The following is a 20,550-nucleotide window of genomic DNA, read 5'->3' as shown; positions in this document are numbered from 1 at the left end:
ACTGCCTCCATTTCTAGCTAATGGGCAAAGAGAAATAGGATGTTGTGATTTTTCCACCCAATAATCCATTTAGTCACTCAATCCTAATAAATTGTAACTGCTTCAAATGCTAGTGCACTTAAATATATTCTAACTCCAACATTAGTGTATGCAAGATGATTAAGAAATTCATTTTGCTGCCTTTAAAATTCTTTAGGTGAATATTAAAAACAAGATTAATTCTTTAGATGCATGGTACAAAAATTATAGCGTGTTTTATGCAATATATTTTCCTTTCAAAGGTCAGTCTTTAGCTGAACAAATAGTTGCAAGATTAGGGAGATTTGAGTTAATTGGATGGTACTGAGCAAGGCGTTCGCATATTGGATTTTCCAGCGCAGATCAAAGCAAAGTGCTGGAAAGATTGTTGGTAGGCAAAGTTCTGAATATGTGCGTGTTTTGGTTTGTTACCACTGCAGCATTGATACTGTTATTTTAGTTTAAGATCCAAAACCAGAGGTAGAGAGCCTTTGTACAATCCTGGTGTCATCCACAGAAATACAGCCTTTGCCCTCGATGTCCTCATCCTCATCATTGATAAAGATGATCTGGGTGAGTTCATAGAGTGCATAAGGGACGAGTTCCTTGAGTAGTATGTTACAGAACCAACCAGGGGGCAGGCTATCTTGGATCTGGTCCTGTGTAATAAGACAGGATTAATAAACAATCTCCTAATAAAGGATCACAGCATGATTGAATTTTAAATTCAGATGGTGGGTGAGAAAGTTGGATCTCTAACCAGCGCACTAAACTTAAATAAAGGAGACTATGAAGGTATGACGGATGAGTTGGCTAAAGTGGACTGGGAAAATAGATTAAAGTGTAGGATGGGTGATGTACAGTGGTGTACATTTAAGGAGATATTTCACAACTCAAGAAAAATATATTCCAGTGAGGAGGAAAGCGCGTAAGAGAAAAGTTAGCCATCCGTGGCTAACTAAAGAAATAAAGGACGGTATGCAATTAAAAACAAGGGCATACAAAGTGGCCAAAACTAGTGGGAGTGCAGAAGATTGGGAAGCTTTTAAAAGCCAGCAAAGAATGATTAAAAAATGATTAAGGGAAGATAGACTATGAAAGTAAACTAGCACGAAATATAAAAAGATAGATAGCAAGAGTTTCTATAGGTATATGGGCCCCAAGTTTTGACATGATTTGCTCCTGATTTTTAGGAGCAACTGGTGTAGAACGGAGTATCTTAGAAATCGGAATTCTCGCCATTTAGTTTGCTCCAGTTCTAGTCAGTTCGAACAGTTTCACTTTGGAACAGATTTTTTTTTCAAAAGTGTCCGGCCACTTACGCCTGTTTTCAAAGTTTCATCAGTGAAAACTTACTCCAAACTAACTTGGAATGGAGTAAGTGAAGATTTTTGTATGCTTGAAAAAACCTTGTCTACACTTTAGAAAATCAGGTGTAGGTTACAAATCAGGCGTAGGGAATGGGGGGGGGGGGTGGTTTACAAACATTAAACACTTCAGTTTTACAAATAGAGCCATCATCAATAATAAATGATTAAAAACATCAATAAATCAACCAATAAATCAATCAAAAAAAATTAATAAATAAAACATTTTCTACTTAACGACTGCAGCACCGGGAGCCCTCCAACAGCGTGCTGGGATGCCCCCCCTCCCCAACCCCGAGTGTGTCTGTCTGTCTGTGTGTGTCTCTCATTGTCTCTGTCTGTCTGTGTTTCTGACAGCGCGGGGATGGGGAGGAGGAGGGGGGGGGCGGGTAGAGGGAGAGTGGGGGAGCAGGGGGGGGGGGGGGGTGGGGGAGAGGCTGAACGGGCAGGGCCCAGCACCAGATTTACAGATCGGTGGCGTCAGGTCGGGGGGGTGGTGGGAGGGAGGTCGGTTCGGGTTGGAGGTGGGGGAGGTCAAGTCGGGTCCAGTCGGGGGGGAAAGCGGGAGTCTGGTCCGGTCCGGAGGCGGGGTGGGGGAGAAGCGGGAGTCGGGTCCGGTCCCGGGGGGGGGGGTGCGGGGAGAAGCAGGTGTCTGGTCGGGTCCGGTCCAGGGGCGGGGAAAGCGGGAATCAGTCCGGGGGGTCGGGTCGGGTGGGGGGGGGGGGGGAGGGAAGCAGGTGTCTGGTCGGGTCCTGTCCAGGGGCGGGAGTTGTGTCGGGGGCGGGAAGCGGGAGTCGATGTCGGGAGGAAGCAGGAGCTGGGCCTGGGAGGAGCCTTATTCACGCAGCCCCAGTGAGGCCATTCGGCCAGGGCTAAGGGCTGCGTGCTTCGGCTCCTCCCACACAGTTTTGGGCGCCTCGAGCTACTGCACATGCGCGCCCACTGTAGCGCGCATGTGCAGAGGTCCCGGCACTGTTTTCAGCGCAGGGGCCTGGCTCCGCCCCCTACAGCTCGTGCTGCGCAGCGCCGAGCTGCAAACGACCTGCAGGGAGCTGGAGAATCGAAGTTTTTTTTAGGCGCACTTTGTGGCACGAAAAACGGGTGTCCAGGTCAGGACTGCGCCGTTCTAGGCGCGGCTCGAAACTTGGGCCCATGAAAAGGAAAAGAGTAGCTCGAGTAAATGTTGGTCCCTTGGAGGACGATACCGCAGAATTAGTAATAGGGAACATGGAGATGGCAGAAACTCTGAACAAATATTTTGTATCTGTCTTTACGGTAGAGGACACTAATATTCCAACAGTGGATAGTCAAGGGGCTATAGAGGGGGGAGGAACTTATCACAATCACTAAGGAGGTGGTACTCAGTAAGATAATGGGCTCAAGTTTCGGACGCCCGCTGGAACGGCGCACATTGGAGAGGCCCGCCTAATTTGTAGAACAACAATAGCCGAATACTTACCTCGCGATTCTCTTGATAGCTGTAGGCCCCATTTCCAGTTTGGCACGGTGCAGCAGGAGCTGCTGGGGACGGAGCTACAGCCCTGCACCAAAAACGGTGCAGGCAGCTGCGCATGTGCGCAGTACCTCTCGGCCCTCCCAGCGCGTCCTGTCTCCGGGGCGGCGACCCTATCCCTGGCCAAAGGGATGTTGCCATTATCCTCGGCGAAATGACCTGACACCACTTACCTCTCCCGCCCCCTCTCTCTCCCCCTCTCTCGATTTATTTACCATTTATTATTGATGATGGCTCTTTATTTGTAAAAGTGAAGTGTTTAATGTTTGTAAACTCCACCACCACAACCCCCCCCCCCCCCCCCCCCCCCCCCCCACGTCACCTCTCAATCCCTACGCCTAAATTCTAAATGTCAGCAAGGTTTTTCTGAGCGTACAAAAATCTACACCTACTCCATTCTAAGTTAGTTTGGAGTAAGTTTTTGCTGCCTAAATTTGCAAAACAGGCGTAAGTGGCTGGACACGTTCTCTTTTGGGAAAAAAAAATCTGTTCTAAAATGGAACTATTCTAATTCACTAGAACTGGAGCAAACTAAATGCCGAGAATTGCAATTTCTAAGATGCTCCATTCTAAACTAGTTGCTCCAAAAAAAATAGGAGCAACTCAGGCCGAAACTTGAGCCCAATGGGACTAAAGGTGGATAAATCCCCTGGACCTGATGGCTTGCATCCTAGGGTCTTGAGAAGTAGCGGCAGGGATAGTGAATGCATTGGTTGTAATTTATCAAAATTCCCTGGATTCTGGGGAGGTCCCAGCAGATTGGAAAACTGAAAATGTAAAGCCCTATTTCAAAAAAGGAGGCTGACAGAAAGCAGCAAACTATAGACCAGTTAGCCTAACATCTGTGGTTGGGAAAATGTTGGAGTCCATTATTTAAGAAGCAGTAGCAGGACATTTGGAAAAGCAAAATTCAGTCAAGCAGAGTCGGCATGGATTTATGAAGGAGCAGTCCTGTTTGACAAATTTGCTAGAATGTTTTGAGAATGTAACTAATAGGGTGGATGAAGGGGAATCAGTGGATGTTGTGTATTTGGACTTCCAGAAGGCATTTGACAAGATGCCACATAAAAGGTTACTGCACAAGATAAAAGATCACTGGGTTGGGGGTAATATATTAGTATGGATAGAGGATTGGCTAATGAACAGAAAACAGAGTGTAGAGATAAATGGTTCATTCTTGGGTTGGCAATCAGTAACCAGTGGGGTGCTGCAGGGATCAGTGTTGGGACCCCCCAACTATTTACCATCTATATTAACGACTTGGAGGAAGGGACTGAGTGTAACATAGCCAAGTTTGCCGACAATACAAAGATGGGAGGAAATGCAATGTGTGAGGAGGGGACACAAAATCTGCAAAAGGACATAGACAGGCTAAGTGAGTGGGCAAAAATTTGGCAGATGGAATATAATGTTGGAAAGTGTGAGGTCATGCATTTTGGCAGAAAAAAAATCCAAGAGTAAGTTATTATTTAAATGGAGAAAGATTGCAAAGTGCTGCAGTACAGCAGGACCTGGGGGGGGTACTTGTGCATGAAATACAAGGTTAGTATGCAGGTAAAGCAAGTGATAAAGGCCAATGGAATCTTCCCTTTATTGCAAAGGGGATGGAGTATAAAAGTAGGGAAGTCTTGCTACAGCTATACAGGGTATTGGTGAGGCTACACCTGGAATACTGCGTGCAGTTTTGGTTTCCATATTTGCGAAAGGATATACTTGATTTGAAGGCAGTTCAGAGAAGGTTCACTAGGTTGATTCCAGAGATGAAGGGTTTATGAGGAAAGGTTGAGTCTCCACTCATTGGAATTCAGAAGTGTGAGAGGGGATCTTATCGAAACGTATAAGATTGAGGGGTCTTGACAAGGTGGATGCAGAGAGGATGTTTCCGCTGATGGGGGAGTCTAGAACTAGAGGGCATAATAGTGTAATCTTAGAATAAGGGGCCGCCCATTTAAAACTGATGAGAAATTTCTCCTTGGGGTTGTAGATCTGTGGAATTCGCTGCCTGAGAGCTGTGGAAGCTGGTACATTGAATAAATTTAAGACAGAGATAGACAGTTTCTTGAGCGATAAGGGCTTATGGAGAGCGGGTAGGGAAGTGGGCCAGAGTCCACGATCGGATCAGCCATGATTGTATTAAATGGCGGAGCAGGCTCGAGGGGCCGTATGGCCTACTCCTGTTCCTGTTTATGTTCTAGGGCCATTGTTCTTCATAACACCAAGCCTTGTGGGACTCTGCTAGTGATTGCCCCCCATTCAGAGCATCTAGCATTAATAATTGTCTTCTGTCAATGCGAATGCAACTTATCCCATGTCCCACAAAACAGCACATTACTTAGCCTTGTGTGTAGTATATTATCCAAGGTGTTTTGGAAAACCTAGGCATATGTTTGCGGGCTTCCAGTTTCGTAGCTTCAAAAAATGCAGTCAAGTTGGTGTGACAGGACTTGCATTTTCAGAAGCCATGGTGAGATTTCCTAATAGCCCCATCCCTTTCAAGGAGGCCACACCAAGCATAGCTAATTATCCCAATGAGTGTAACTATTACTTGTACAGGGCTTTTAATGTCCTCAGCAAGTTGCTGTGCTCAGCAGCCAATGGATTATTTTTGAAGTGTAGTCAGTGCTTTGTAGGCAAATGGCAGCCAATCTGCATTCAGTACAGTTTTACGAACAGCAAAAGATGAATGACTAGTTAAGCAGTTTTGGTGGTGGTGGTTGAAGGATGAATGTTGCGTAGGAAACCAGGTGAACTTCCTGCTCAAGTGCCATAGGATAATTTATATCTACCTGAGCGGCCAGGCTTTTGGTTGTAACTTTTCACCCATAGGATGTGACATTTGACAATGTAACAGTTCCTCAGTACTGCACTGAAGTTAGTTTAGAGCATGGATTTGAGCTTGAACCCACAGCCTTATGACTAAGGGTGATGTAATTTGTCAAGAGTTACCCCACTGACTGTCCAAAATTACCCGTCCACCATGATCCCACAATCTGCTCTTTTTTTTTAAAAGCAATATAATTTGATATGGATCATCTTCCATTTGGTAAATATTAACTGACAAACCAAGGACACATGAATAGCAGTAAAGGTGACCATGACAGCAAGAGACTGTTATGCAGGCTTGTTCTCGTGAGAAGTTTTCATACAAAAGTAATTCTACCTGTGGGGGTGAGGGCGGGGGCAAGAGGACCAAAATTTGACCCATGATCATAGAAATTGTATAGAAAAGCTGTGTCAATGTTGCACTTCCAAAGATATGAAAACCATACATTTATGATTAGCGATGTATTCATAGCTGTACAAACAATAGATACCTTGCAATATATTCATTTTTCACAACTTAAAATTTTTTTTTTCGAAGAGTATTCAAACAAAATGGTTGTGCAATATATTGGGGCAGAATTTGTTTTTTCTGAAACTGACATCTCACTTTAGTGATGTGGAAGTGTTAATGTGATAATCTGATAAGTTCAGGCCCCTCATAATTTCATATACCTCAATGAGGTCTCCCCTCAGCCTCCTCTGTTCCAAGAAAAACAAACCCAGCTTATCTAATCTGTCCTCAGTTTAGATTCTCCACTCCCGGCAACATCCCCGTAAATCTCCTCTCTCCAGTGCAATCACGTCCTTCCTGTAATGCAGTGACCAGAACTGCGCACATTACTCCAGCTGTGGCCTTACCAGTGTTTTATACAGTTCAAGCATAACCCATCTACTCTTGTATTCCAAGTCTCGACTAATAAAGGCAAACATTCCGTATGCCTTCTTAACCACCTTATCCACCTGGCCTGCTACCTTCAGGGATCTGTGGACATGCAGTCCCAGATCCCTGTGTTCTTCCACTTCTCATGTCCTACCATTTAATGTGTATTCTCTCTCCTGGTTAGCCCTCCTGAAATGCATTACCTCACACTTCTCTGGATTAAATTCCATTTGCCCCTGTTCTGCCCACCTGACGAGTTGATAGCTTCCTGCAGTCCCCAGCTTGCTTGCTTCATTATCAACCGCACAGCCTATTTTTGTATCATCTGCAAACTTCTTAATCATTCCCCCTATATTCAAGTACAGATCAAGTACAAAAAGCAAGGGACCTAGCACTGAGCCCTGTGGAACCCCCATTGGAAACATCCTTCCAGTCACAAATATCCATCAACCATTACCCTTTGCTTCCTGCCTCCAAGCCAGTTTTGGATCCAACTTGCCACTTTGCCCTGGATCCCATGGGCTTTTACTTTCTTGATCAGTCTGCCACATGGGACCTTATTGAAAGCTTTGCTAAAATCCATATGTACTACACCATATGTAATTGCCCTCATCGACGCTCCTGGTTACCTCCTCTCAAAATTCAATTAAGTTAGTCAGACACGACCTTCCCTTAACAAATCTGTGCTGACTGTCCCTGATTAACCCGTATCTTTCTAAATGTATATTTATCCTGTCCTTCAGGATTCTTTCCAATTTTCCCACAACTGAGAGGCTAACTGGCCTATAATTACTCAGTCTACCCCTTTCTCCCTTCTTAAACAAAGGTACCACAAAGGCACCACACCTGAAGCCAGAGAGGATTGGGAAATGGTCAAAGCCTTTGCTATTTCCTCTTTTGCTTCGCTTAACAGCCTGGGATACATTTCATCCAGGCCTGGAGACTTTCAAAGTTGCTGAACCCCCCTAATACCTCCTCATTCAGCATGTTTATTTCATGTAATATTTCACACTCCTCCTCGATAGCAGTGACTACATCTCCCCTCTTTTGAAAACAGACACAGTATTTTTTGAGAACCATACCTACATCTTCAGCCTCCACACACATTACCTTCATGGTCTCTAATAGGCCCTACCCTTTCTTTAGTTATCCTCTTGCTCTTAGTATATTTATAAAACATCTTTGGGTTTTCCTTGATTTTACTTGCCAAGAATTTTTCATGATCTCTTTGCTTTCCTAATATCCCTTTTGACCTCACCCCTGGACTTTCTATACTCCTCGAGAGATTCTGCAGTATTTAGCCGTCAGTATCTGTTATAAGCTTCCCTTTTTTCTTTATCCTACCCTGTATGTCCTTAGACAACTGTTTTAGAATTGGTCTTGATATCCCCTGGGGCTAGGGAAGGAAAAATCAGCCAACATTCCCATTCTAGTTTGCTATTAAGTGATCCCTGCTGAAAATGCCTGCAAGTGGACATGTGATTGCATCGGACTTGCCTGTGATAACCACCGTGATCTAGCAGCTGGCTGATGTTTGCTGTCGAGCCTTGCACGTGAAGATTCTGCCAGGTTGGAAGAAGGGGGGGGGGGGGGTGGTTCCCCACTATAAATTTGGAATTAAAGTAGAAAAGAAAATTGCGCAACAAAAGGGAGTGAGTAGAGTACTGAAATTGAAGCAGTGCTGTATTGCAGTATGTAATTGAGAGGAAATGCCAAGATAAAATCTGCCTCTGCCTCTGCCTCTAATTGCCATTAAAACTGTGATTACAGTGACGTCCAAACTAATGGCAAGAACTCTGACCCAGACACACTCCACAGTTGTGCTGCACCCATCCCTTTGGGAAAATCAAAAATGATACATATGGAAAATGCTTGCCTACACTGTTTGTGGTGGGATTCTGGTTTGAGTTGAATCTGATATTTATGTGAACTTGTATAATGCAGCACAGTGGACCTTATTTACCATAAAGGAAGGGATTTCCTGGTGGATAAAGGAAATTGACGGATAATTGAGGTTCTACTGGAACAATGAGTGCATTTACCAGCTCTTTAGAGAAGCCAATTGTGTAAATCATATTCTGTTTCTTTTTAAATCTGAAATGTTATCTAGCTGAAAAAAGGTTTGAAGTAATTGAATGTAAGGAGGGAGCACTGTGTGATAGGAACGGGAGGGTAGCGCAGCTGTTGTGAAATGAGTGGGAAGGGTAGCAGGGGAGGGAAGATGCAGATCACCAGGAAGAGAGCAGTGCACTGACCAGCTATTTAGCAGAGCAGCTTTCCTTGCATTCTGTTTCTTTTCAAATCATCTGCTTTTATATGACGCACTATTCGAAAAGTAACAGCATAAGGTGAGCTAAAACTGATTCTGGTACTTTGAGCCTTTTTCCTTCTGTGATCCCTTCCTGTTTACAATTTGAGTCCAGTTTCTGCATAAAGGAGGCACATTTTATCCATACTGCTCAGAATAAAACTACTGTAAAACTGCTGCAATGTTTGGCACAAGGAGCTGTTACAGGAATGATTTTACTATGGCTGCAAGCTGAGGGTCAAGTTTGTGCTAATAGAGGGGGCTTCATCCATACTCTGGCGAACCCATTCTATATAATCACTAAAATTGGAACAGTTTAATTCACCAGAGTACATGGGCAATCAGTAGATTGTAGGAGATATGGTGTGATCATTGGAAGTGGCAGCCTTTGTGGCATATAATAGGGAGCTAGGCAGTGAAATGTGCTTTAATGTGACTCATTAAGGCTCTGCTAGATTTGGTAAAGAGCAAGAGAAATTTCAGAATGCTGAGAACTTTATATTTTGTGATTACTCTACAGTTTCATGAAAAGATGAACATGTTGTAATGGATGATCCAAAATTTAATTCTTTCATATTGACTCAGTTATTTTTAGCTGCTTTTATATTGGCTTTGTTTTAAGATCCAGTTTCTCATATATGGCGGGACTGACCTATCAAGAAAGATTGGATCAACTGGGCTTGTATTCACTGGAGTTCAGAAGAATGAGAGGGGATCTCATAGAAACGTTTAAAATTCTGACGGGTTTAGACAGGTTAGATGCAGAAAGAATGTTCCCAATGTTGGGGAAGTCCAGAACCAGGGGTCACAGTCTGAGGATAAGGGGTAAGCCATTTAGGACCGAGATGAGGAGAAACTTCTTCACCCAGAGAGTGGTGAACCTGTGGAATTCTATACCACAGAAAGTAGTTGAGGCCAATTCACTAAATATATTCAAAAGGGAGTTAGATGAAGTCCTTACTACTCGGGGGATCAAGGGTTATGGCGAGAAAGCAGGAAGGGGGTACTGAAGTTTCATGTTCAGCCATGAACTCATTGAATGGCGGTGCAGGCTAGAAGGGCTGAATGGCCTACTCCTGCACCTATTTTCTATGTTTCTATGTTTCTATGTTTCTATATCTCTGAATCTGCTGCTGGGATAAAGGAACTGGATTTAACAACAAAAATGCCGGATGCCAATAATTGGTAATTCATGCCATATGGACTACCAATCTTTCAACCTTTAGGTCCCCAGCTCTGCCATACTCCATTCCTTAGCCAGAAGGGTGTTTTGGATTCAGTTCTCCATGGCAGAAACTGCAATTTTATGGCAGATGTCTTTTTTCTATTACTTTTGTAAGCAGAAAATGCTCTTTCTACCATAACCTGCTCCATTTTAATGGTTTGGCTAATAACCAGCAAAATGTGAGTCAGAGCTGAGGTTTGAACTTGATGAAAGATCAGGGTGAAAGTTCAGCCCTCTGCCATGAGCTACTCAGCTACTGAGAGTTTTTCCAAAGACAGAATTATATTGTCTTCCAAATCATTCTCTGGATTTAAAAATTCTGCCTTTGGTGGTTTTCTACACACAACCTATTGCATATAAATAAAATGTCAGTGGCAACTGATTTTCTAATGAGCACAGTGGGATTCCTTTGATCAAGAATTCATTCTTGCTCTAGTGTTGATTTCAAACCTTTTGCAGAGTAGGACTTGGTTCAACATGCAGGTTTGTTTTTTACTTTGCTCCAGTGCTGCTGGCTCGAGATACTCTAGCCTCGTGCCAGCCATTAATAACACCCAAGTAAACCTGGGCCAAAGGGACGGTCAGTCCCCTTACACCTCCATCCCCCACCAGCACAGCCTGTTCCTCTACACCTCCATTCCCTACCAGGATAGCCAGTCCCTCTACACCACCATCTCCCACCAGGTTGGCCAGCAGGCCGATGATCCTATTAAATTTTCTTTGGCCCTGTGCGTGCCATTCAAAATACCGTGCATACGTGGTTTTAACATTAACATGCCAGCAAGCCAGCTGCGCGGGTTCCCTGAAGCAGTGCACGGCCGCGCACCTTAAAGGGAACCCTACGGCGGGTCCTTCGCTTTTTCATTGAACGGAAGCCCAACCAGTCCCCACCAACCACCTCCGCCTGGCTGAGCTTGTTCTTGCATTGAACAACTTTTCCTTTGACTCCTCTCTTCCTCCAAGTAAAAGGTGTCACTTTGGGAACCTGCATAGGTCTGAGCTATGCCTGCGTTTTCATCGGATCTGTGGAATTTGCTTTGTTCCAGTTCTACTCTGGTCCCCTCCCTCACCTCTTTTTTCCATTACATCGATGTCTGTATTGGTGCAGTTTCCTGCTCTTGCCCCAAACTGAAAAATTTCATAAAGTTTGCTTCAAATTTCCACCCCTCCCTTGTCTTCACATACATCTCCGATTCTTCCTTTCCTCCTTTGACTTCTATCTCCATTTCTGGAGATAACCAATGAAAAGACAACGGAAGCTCATTGACCTGAAATGTTAACTGTTTCTCTCTCCACACATACTGCCTGACCTGCTGAATATTTCCAGCATTTTCTGTTTATACACCCACGTAAACGTGCCAGATTTGCTCAAGCTGGTGGCTGGGGAAACCCCAACAAGTCACAAGACCCAGATTAAAAAGGAAATGACTGAACAGCACTAAAGCAAAATAAAATGCTGCCCCCAGAACAACTGCATGAAGTAAACGAGGCCTTTATGTCTGGTTATTGTAGAAGTGTGTCCCTTTTTAAAATTTTGCACCCCATTAACGACTTGGGTATTGGGTACTGACAGACAAGCAAGTCCTTGAAGGTAGTTTGCAATTGAGTCAAATCTGCTGCCTTTGATCCTGCATCAGGAGGGCTGAGCTCTGTCAATTTGCATAGGTCAGTGATGCATTTTTGCATTTGACTGGCTAACAATTGTGCATGTAGAAACCTTGTCCACATAGTTCTCTCTTTGGATGAGCCTGTTGTACAAACTGGAAGAATTTGCACAGCATGGGGCCAACACAATTATGAAGTGGTTGTGTTAAGAAAGGGCATTAGATTATTGTGAAAGTTGCAGAACAATTTGTTTCAAAGCAAAAAAAGTTACTGATGGATATCGTAATAAACAAAACCATGCTGGAAGCACTCAGCAGGACAGTCAGCACCTGTGGAGAGAACGGATGTATTAGTATTTCAGGCATATAGAGCCTTTGTCAGAACTGACTTAAGGGTCAACACCTGAAATGTTAACTCATCTGTTCTTTCTGCAGATGCTGGCTGACCTGCTGAGTGGTTTCAAAGCAGTTTATTTTCACTGTAATTAGAACCATATATGGGAGGAAACCTGGTCTTAAATAGGCTGGCCCATATTTATAGGTGTGATTGAAATGTGATTTGTATCATCAATGATTCGTTCATTAGATGCACAATTAAATATTTACATCAGTAAAAATCATATCCCTTGGAAAGAGGTGCAAATTGCTGTTGGTAAGAGCTCACAGTCTGGTAACTGCTAATTGAAATGCTTGCATCCGAGAAAATCTTGCAATTGACTACATCCGAGTAATTTTTTTTTGTTCTGGAGAAATATACGTGCAGGTGTGCTAATGCAAAGTATTTGGAGTGGATTGTGCCTCCGACTTGGCATGATCTCTAATTCGGCTTCACAGAATTTTAATTGGAACTTGTCTTTTTTAAATGGCTTTAAATTTGAAGAATCTCACTTGGAATGTGGAATGTGTGGGAGGGCTTAACCTTTTCTAATTCCGCTTTTTACTCTTGTGAATCTGAAGGGTGCTTTGAGTTGAGCTTTGCTGTAATTCTGTGAAGCCTGTAGGTACCTTCCCTGATTGGCATTAATTGAAAATGGTTCAATCTAACACTCTTACAGGTCAAGTGCAGCTTTTCACTTTGAAGATGCTTTAATTGACAGCCTTTGCTTTCATGGATAATCATGATTGGGTGTTGATCATTTCCTAGCAATTGCTTTGGAAATTGAATCAGTCTTGTTTGACGTAAGGCTGAGAATCCTGGAAGGTTACAACATAAACGGGGCTTTTGGCACACTGCTGGTGTTCCCCACATGAGCCAACTAGTCATATTTGCCCTCCTGTTTGCTCTCCATATTCTTCAATACATTTTTAAATCAACTATCTAACCTGATCATCTTTGAGCTGTTTAGTCTGAAAAAAGAAAAGTAATGGATAAGCATTTTATGATAGCTTACCAAAACACAGTATTTTTGTGATAGATTTTTGAAACGGATCTGTACAGTACTGGTGGGGGGAGGGGGTGAAGATCTTCCAGACTTTCTCTCTTCTCCGGAGTTCATTACTAGGGTACAGTTCCACAGTTGCTCTGCAATAATTTGTAATATATTTGTTCAAGTAGTCATTCTACATCTGAATCTTGGTGGGTAATGTCGGGGCGTCTGATCCTGTCCTCAGTTGCTATTGACTCGTGTACATTCAGTTGGGATAGCAATCCGAATCGGGAATCATCCAACAAAAGTTGCTTTTTGCCAAGCTGTTGACCACCCAGAGAGGTGTGGATCTGCTATTTACACTGCAAGTGACTTAACTATTTCTTCTCGTGTTGTCTGACATCGCTGGCATCGAGTGACAAGACAACGTTGCAGTGTAACTAGAATTGAGACCAAGGTCCAGTTGTGCTGGTCTGGACATGTTGTTTGTCTGCCTAATTGTAGAAGTCCCAAAGCTGTCTTCTACACCGAGCTGTAGTCTGGATGTTGCAACAGAGGTGGCCAGGCCACTGTAAAATCTTGCACTATTAACTCCAACACCTGGGAAGACATGGTCATTGAATATGAGACTGAGAGATCTGACTGTCAAGCACTTGGCATGCAAGGCAACTCATGTGCTCGCCTCATCTAGCTTCCAGTGCAATATTTGTATTCAGGATTGGGCTATTCTTGCATCAGTGACTGAGTCGGTTATTGACACAACAGGAGACTCCATTTCCTGGTTGAGATTGGCTAGCACAGAATATTGGGGATTGAGCCTCAGAACTCACTGGCCTCTACAACTTAGCTACTCACGAAGATATCTCAGCTTAAATTTGTCTTAGTAATGTATCTTTAGAAGTAGAAGTTTCATCAAGTAAATCTCAAACCTTCACATAATTTACTTAAACACAATTTACAGTTCAATTTTGTATCCCCCATCCAATCCTCATACAGTTGCGCACAAAGTACCATTTATGCTGCTAATTGGAATTTGGCTAACCCAATTCAGGTCTAAAACCTGAAATTTCATAAATCTTGGTCCATCATTTGGGTAGATGTAGCAAATATTGCACTCTAAATTAACTTCAATTACTTTCATTACAGAAATGTGGCACCCGTGAACTGTCATTTATACTGTTAAATTTGGCACCCTTATCCTTGTGGCAGACTTGTAGATATGTCTCTGAATCTGTGGCTAAAACAATGCCAGAATGCATACTTTACTAGATTTTTTAAAACTCTATTTTGGGGAGAAGCTTTAATAATTCCCATACTAGTTCATCGGCAGTGCCTGTCAATCAAGTCATTTTTATACTTGAGCCGAAGTGGAAGATGCCTATGCGTGAGTGCTTTTAATGTGGGGTGGCCGCTGCACACCGGCAACCACAAGGGCTTAGCTGAACAAGGTCTTGGTCCAGTGGCAAGGGGGTCCAAGATAACTGGAGACCAGGCACAGCTCTATGGGCCCAAGTTTCCACAAGAAAAAAAACGGGCGCCCCTCTGAGCTGGGCGCCCGTTTTTCACGCCTAAAAAAATCCTCGGTATTCTCCACCGCCTTACAGGTCCTGTGGCACTCGGCGCAGCCGGCACGAGCTGTGTGGGGGGGGGAGCCAGGTCCCTGCGCTGAAAACAGTGCCGGGACCTCTGCACATGCGCGCTACAGTCGGCATACAAGTGCAGTAGCTCCAGGCGCCGAACTGTGTGGGAGGGGCCCGAAGCACGCAGCCCCTAGCCCTGGCTGAATGGCTTCACTGGGGCTGCTTGAATGAGGCTCCTCCCACGGCCAGCTCCTGCTCCCCGCCCGACCAGACCCGACACTCGCTCCCCGCCCCCCCCCCCCGCCGACCAGACCCAACCCGACACCCGCTACGGCGAAGTGTTGGCCGCAAGCTTGGCGCCGAGTTGCGCCGTTGATGGTAGATGGCCCGAGGCTTGGTTGGGGGGTAGTCATTAGGAAGGTGACTTCTAAAGTTATTTTAAAAGTTAACGGTTGATAAAGATTTTCAATTTGTTTAAAAAGTTTCTAAAGAGTTGTTAAAAAGATTAAGATGTAAATCAATAATTATAAAAGTTTCCATAATTTAAAAAGTTTCTAAAAGTTGATAGTCAAAGATGTAGATTAATAATATTTAAAAGTATTTCGATTAAGAATCTAAAATATAAGTTTTAAAAGTTCTCCCAAATTAAGTTTAAAAGTTGATTAAAAGTTTGAAAATTAATGTAGTAATATCCCCCCTCCTATGTGGATCTGAGGCATGGACGATGTATACAAGGCACCTCAAGTCGCTGGACATATATCACCAACGATGTCTCCGCAAGATCCTGCAAATCCCCTGGGAGGACAGCGGACCAACATCAGTGTCGTCAACCAGGCTAACATCCCCAGTATTAGTGTGGTCAGCACTTCATCAGCTTCATTGGGCAGGCCACATAGTTCGCATGCCAGATACAAGACTCCCGAAGCAAATGCTTTATGCGGAGCTCCTTCGTGGTAAACGAGCCAAAGGAGGACAGTGGAAACGTTATAAGGATGCCCTCAAAGCCTCCCTAGTAAAGTGCGACATCACCACTGACACCTGGGAGACCCTGGCCGAAGACCGCCCTAAGTGGAGAAAGTCCATCTGGGAGGGCGTTGAGCTCTTCGAGTCTCAACACAAAGAACGTGAAGAGGCCAAGCGCAGGCAGCGGAAGGAGCGCGCGGCAAACCAGCCCCACCGACCCCTTCCCTCGACGAATGTCTGTCCCACCTGTAACAGGGTCTGTGGCTCTCGTATCGGACTGTTCAGCCATCAAAGAATTCACTTAGGGAGTGGAAGCAAGTCTTCCTTGATTCCAAGGGACACTGCCTATGATGATGATGCTACTTGAGCCAGGTTTTGGGAAAGCAATGCTGAACCTATTTCTGCATTGCTGTCCTTTTCCTGCACCTCTGTCCTGCAGAGCTATACAAGATTGATTTGCAAACCTCTATGTACAGAAGACCAACTTGAATTCAAATAGACCTCTGCCAATGAGTGTGCAGGAGAGGAGCCAACAGACAGTAGATTCCTGTATCTGAGCATCGGTATGCTCAGATGACCAAAGTCGCAGTTGGGTAGCAGATCCGAGGATCCATGAATAGTTTGGTCTGGTTTGCAATCTGTTGAACTGAGGCCAATGAGTTTATTCTGCAGTACCGTTGACTGTACAAAGCGCGTGCCTTTGCTGGTCTATGGCACTGAAATAACGTAAGTGTGCTTGCTAGAGAAAATAGAATTGGGAAATTCTGTATGCATGGAACTACTTGGTAGAATGCCAGCTCTACAAACTGGACAGTTTAATGCATTCTGCCCATGTGGATGTGCATACTGAGACTGGATTAAGCATTCTAAACACCAGTTAAATTCTGATCACCCGTGTTCACACTTGTAGCCTTGGCTGATTCAGCTTTATCGGTGACCTTTGTTAATTGCCCAAATGGTGTTTGCCAGTGATCAGCAGAAAGTCTTGCATGTAATCCCATTTAATACAAGCTCTCCTTGTCTTGAATAAGTCTTGGTTGTCTTCAGTCCCATCCATCTATTTGCTGTACCTTTTGTAAACCTATGGCAATGTTAAATTGATCTCGCGATTGAATTGTTGCAAATCCATAAACTATTAGGTAGTCATATGTTCCTGTAATCTTGGCTTGTACGTAACAGAGTGGGAATGTTTATCTTGGTGTTAATTGAAGAGGAACCTAATTATTTCCCGTATGTCAGCTGGCTGACTTGTTAATGGGAGTAGACATTGTGCCACTATCTAATAGGAAGCATTAAATATTTAAATGTTAGCCTTTTTGCTGCTGAGTTTCTATACTGAATTTGTTTAACTTTTTTCTGCCAAACTTGTGGTTAATTTTTGCTTTATTTTTCTCTCCTTTTGGCAACATTAAGTGGCTTAAAGCCAAGGTAAGATGAACAATTTCGTTTTGTAGTGCACCAGTGATAGAAATAGCTGTTGAAACTGCATCATCCTCTTCTGTTCCCATGTCTCTAACTTTTTGGGGGCAGTAGCATTGTAAATGTTAACCGTATTATAGTTAGAAATCCCAAAATATTCTAATGTATTGATCATAGGCAGTGTCTGTCATCGACAAACGGTGATTTTTCATGATTTAGCAGTTATGCAATAAGCCTTTAATTGCATTTAGGGTTTCCCAGCTATCTTTGGGACCAGATTTAAAAAAAAAACATTACCTGAACAACAAAAATTAGAAGATGACTGCATAACTTTCTAACTGAAATATGTGAAGAAAATTGTGTACCAAATTTGTACTCTTTTTTTTTTTGGGGGGGGGGGAAGGGAGAGAGGGAGAGAGAGAGAGAGAAAAAGTTTAATTAAAAAAAATTAAGAGGTGCAAAGTTCTGGGAAATCCTTATTTTTTTTTATTCCTTGCTGGGATATGGTTCTTTGGAGCCGATTATACTCCAGTACCTGTCCAACTGGTTAATATTTATCTTTCAGCCTGGGCAGTGAGGCTGAGTTTTAATGGATGGTGGCACATTACAGCGGAGCCTGAAGCAATCCTCATTTGATTTGTCTTTCAGCCCCCCCCCTTCTCTTCCCCTGCCGTGCCCCCCCTGCCACCAACAAACGTGCAGTTTCGGCAGGTGGTTGTTTTGGAGGCTAATTGTAGTGCTCTTTCTACCAGCCTGGCTGACATCAGCCAATTTAGAATAGATTGGGTTTTAAAGCTTGTACTTTTCAGGTTTGTGAGCTCAACTACTGTCTGCATAAACTGACTTGACCTTCGGGAGCTGAACTGGTTTGTTTCCCGCGATCCTGTTCATAAAACCAAACGATATTGGGTCCATTTTATTAATGAAGTAAAAGTTATTTATAGCAACTGGTTTCAATTAAGCATTCCTTACTTGAACTGCAATTAATTTTTGTTGCAGCATGGAAGTAACCAGGCTGCAAGAACTGGCACGCTCACTAGGACAAACCCGCCTACACAAAAGCCACCAAGTCCCCCAATGTCTGGACGTGGAACATTAGGGTATGCTGTTACCTTTAAATGGGAAAGCCAGGTTACATTTTTGCTGTTCTGTAATATGCCATCTTCAACTTCTTTTGAAGAGAAGACTTATTTTAGTGAAATGTTCATGTATGTTTTGCATCTACAGTGAAATGTTGCATATAATGGTAATGAGTAAATATACATGAAAGATGTTTGCTCATAGATCATTCTGTGCATTCCATTCAGCAGAGTTGCATATATTTATGGTATGAGGAAGTGCTTTAAATTTCTAATGGCTTGTCTTGCTTTAAATGGTCACATTGGGCTATATCAGTTTTATTTTTCCCAAAGTGGGGAAGAGAATTTTCTCCAGTTTAGAACTAACCCATTCTGTATCTCCATTGTATGTTAACTCTTATGGATCGTAAGTACAAATATGGTGAAGACTTGAGGCTTGAAATTCATCAGCTTTCCGCCCATTTACCGCTGTTTTTAGCAGATAAAATAATTTACCGCCGGCAGTAAAAAAAAAACCCCACAGGTTTTATGGCGTCAATCGGTGTACAAAGCCACAAATTTACCGCTGGTGGTAATTTCGTCAATGCCGCCATTTTTACCGCTGGCCCAAAAAAACACTGAAAACTGAAGTCTTACCTGCACGACACACCCAGCGGTAACGACGCCATTTTGAAAAACGGGGCAAAAGTTCAGTGCATAAAAGGATTTTGAGAGAAGGCTGCATTTTACACTGAGCTTTATGTGAGTTCATCTTTTTAAAGCTATTTGAGTACATTTAAAAGAATGGGGCCTTTAATATCTCTGCTGATAATGCTGGCTACTTTTTCTATGAATAGAACTGGAAGAAGGCTTATTCAAGAGCATTATGAGCGTAATCAAAGAGCTCGAGGACTTATGGGGAGAAGGTCATACCCCCAACAAACTTTCAGGGAACATCGCTCATACATCCAGCTCTCTAAGACGCTGTGCTTTCAAAAAGAGGTGGTCACAGATATGCCAGCTCAAAGGCAGACATACAGCTCACCAGTCCCAACAGGACTGCACTGCCTGTCGGTGAAGGTGACTGGCAATTGCCTTCTATGCCTTCGGCTCCTTACAGGCATCAGCAGGGGACATATGCTGCATCTTGGAGCATGCTACACATAGCTACATTCGCCAGGTGATTACTGCACTGTATGCACGGAGGATGGACTTTATAAACTTCCCAATGACCACGGAAGCACAGAATGAGAGGGCAATGGGTTTTGCACGAATTGCTGACATCCCCAAGGTTCAGGGAACCATTGATGTATGCACATTGCCCTGTGAGCACCTTTTCAGGAGCCAGAGGTTTATTGAAAAGGATTCCACTTCCTGAATGTACAGATCGTCTGCGATCATACACAGCCCATCTTTGCAGTCAATGCATCGTTTCCAGGGAGCATCCATGATGTTTTCATCTTGCGTGAGCGCAGTGTCTCTGACTTGTTTGAGCATCAGCCAGAAGGCCACAGTTGAATACTGGGGGACAAAGGTTAAGGCCTCGCCACCTGGCTCATGACTTCTACCCTCCGACAGAAGCAGAGCATCACTACAATAACAGCCATATAGCCACACTCAACATCATCAACGGCAATTGGCGTGCTTGAGCAATGCTTCGGTGCCTGGACCACTCTGGAGGCAGCCTGCAATACCACCCCCAGCAGGTCGCTATTGATTGTGGTGTGCTGCATGCTACATAACTTAGCCATCATGAGGGGACAGGAATTGCCAATGGGGACTGCAAGACAACCTGAGGAGAGAGAGGGGAGGAGGAGCCTGGTGATGAACCCATGCCACCAACCCCCCCACCACCACCACCATGACGGGGGAAGCCCCGTGGCACTTTCACCACTGCAAAAGTCTTAGTCAGCAGCTCATAAATCAACGCTTAGCTTGAACAGTGACAGTTACGCTTCAACGTTTCCTGCCCACTCTATCCCACCATGTTGATTATTGCCCCTCTTATTCTAAAAATGTTGAACATTGTTAAAATTTTAATATTTTCAATAGTTAAATAAAAAATGTTCTTCAAATAATTTTTAACACTTATCAACTACCCCACCCCCACCACGAAACTTCTTTTTAGTTGCGGTCAATTTGCGCTCGCTTCCACCCCCTGCCCACATTGGGATCAGGATGTTGTGCAGCAAGGCATGCAGAGTGCTGCTGTTGTTAGAGAGACAATGGAGACGCCATGTGTGGCCCCCTGGAGAAGCTCTGGGTGTGAAAGTCGAGCTTCTGAGTTGCAAGGCTCTTGTTCTGCCTCCCCACTCACGTGCTGTAGTTCTGGGTGGTATGACACCTGTGATGCTTCTGTAAATGAAATGAACGGGAAGTAGATGTAAATTGATATTGGTAAAATGAAAACTTGTTTGCGATAAAC

General features: G+C 43.8%; 1 protein-coding gene across 7 annotated transcripts in view; it reads left to right on the top strand.

The window, feature by feature from the left end:
• Positions 1-20,550, top strand: part of abi1a (abl-interactor 1a) — a 115,923-nt gene that overhangs the window by 75,807 nt on the left and 19,566 nt on the right. For all 7 annotated transcript variants that reach the window (XM_070881463.1, XM_070881460.1, XM_070881458.1 and 4 more), the window contains exon 4: positions 18,067-18,167. In XM_070881463.1, the coding sequence (XP_070737564.1) occupies positions 18,067-18,167 (101 nt within the window). The remainder of the gene's footprint in view (positions 1-18,066; positions 18,168-20,550) is intronic.

Source organism: Pristiophorus japonicus, chromosome 5 (assembly GCF_044704955.1).
Source record: "Pristiophorus japonicus isolate sPriJap1 chromosome 5, sPriJap1.hap1, whole genome shotgun sequence".
Taxonomy (NCBI): Eukaryota; Metazoa; Chordata; class Chondrichthyes; family Pristiophoridae; genus Pristiophorus; species Pristiophorus japonicus.
This window is presented reverse-complemented; position numbering and strand designations above follow the sequence as displayed.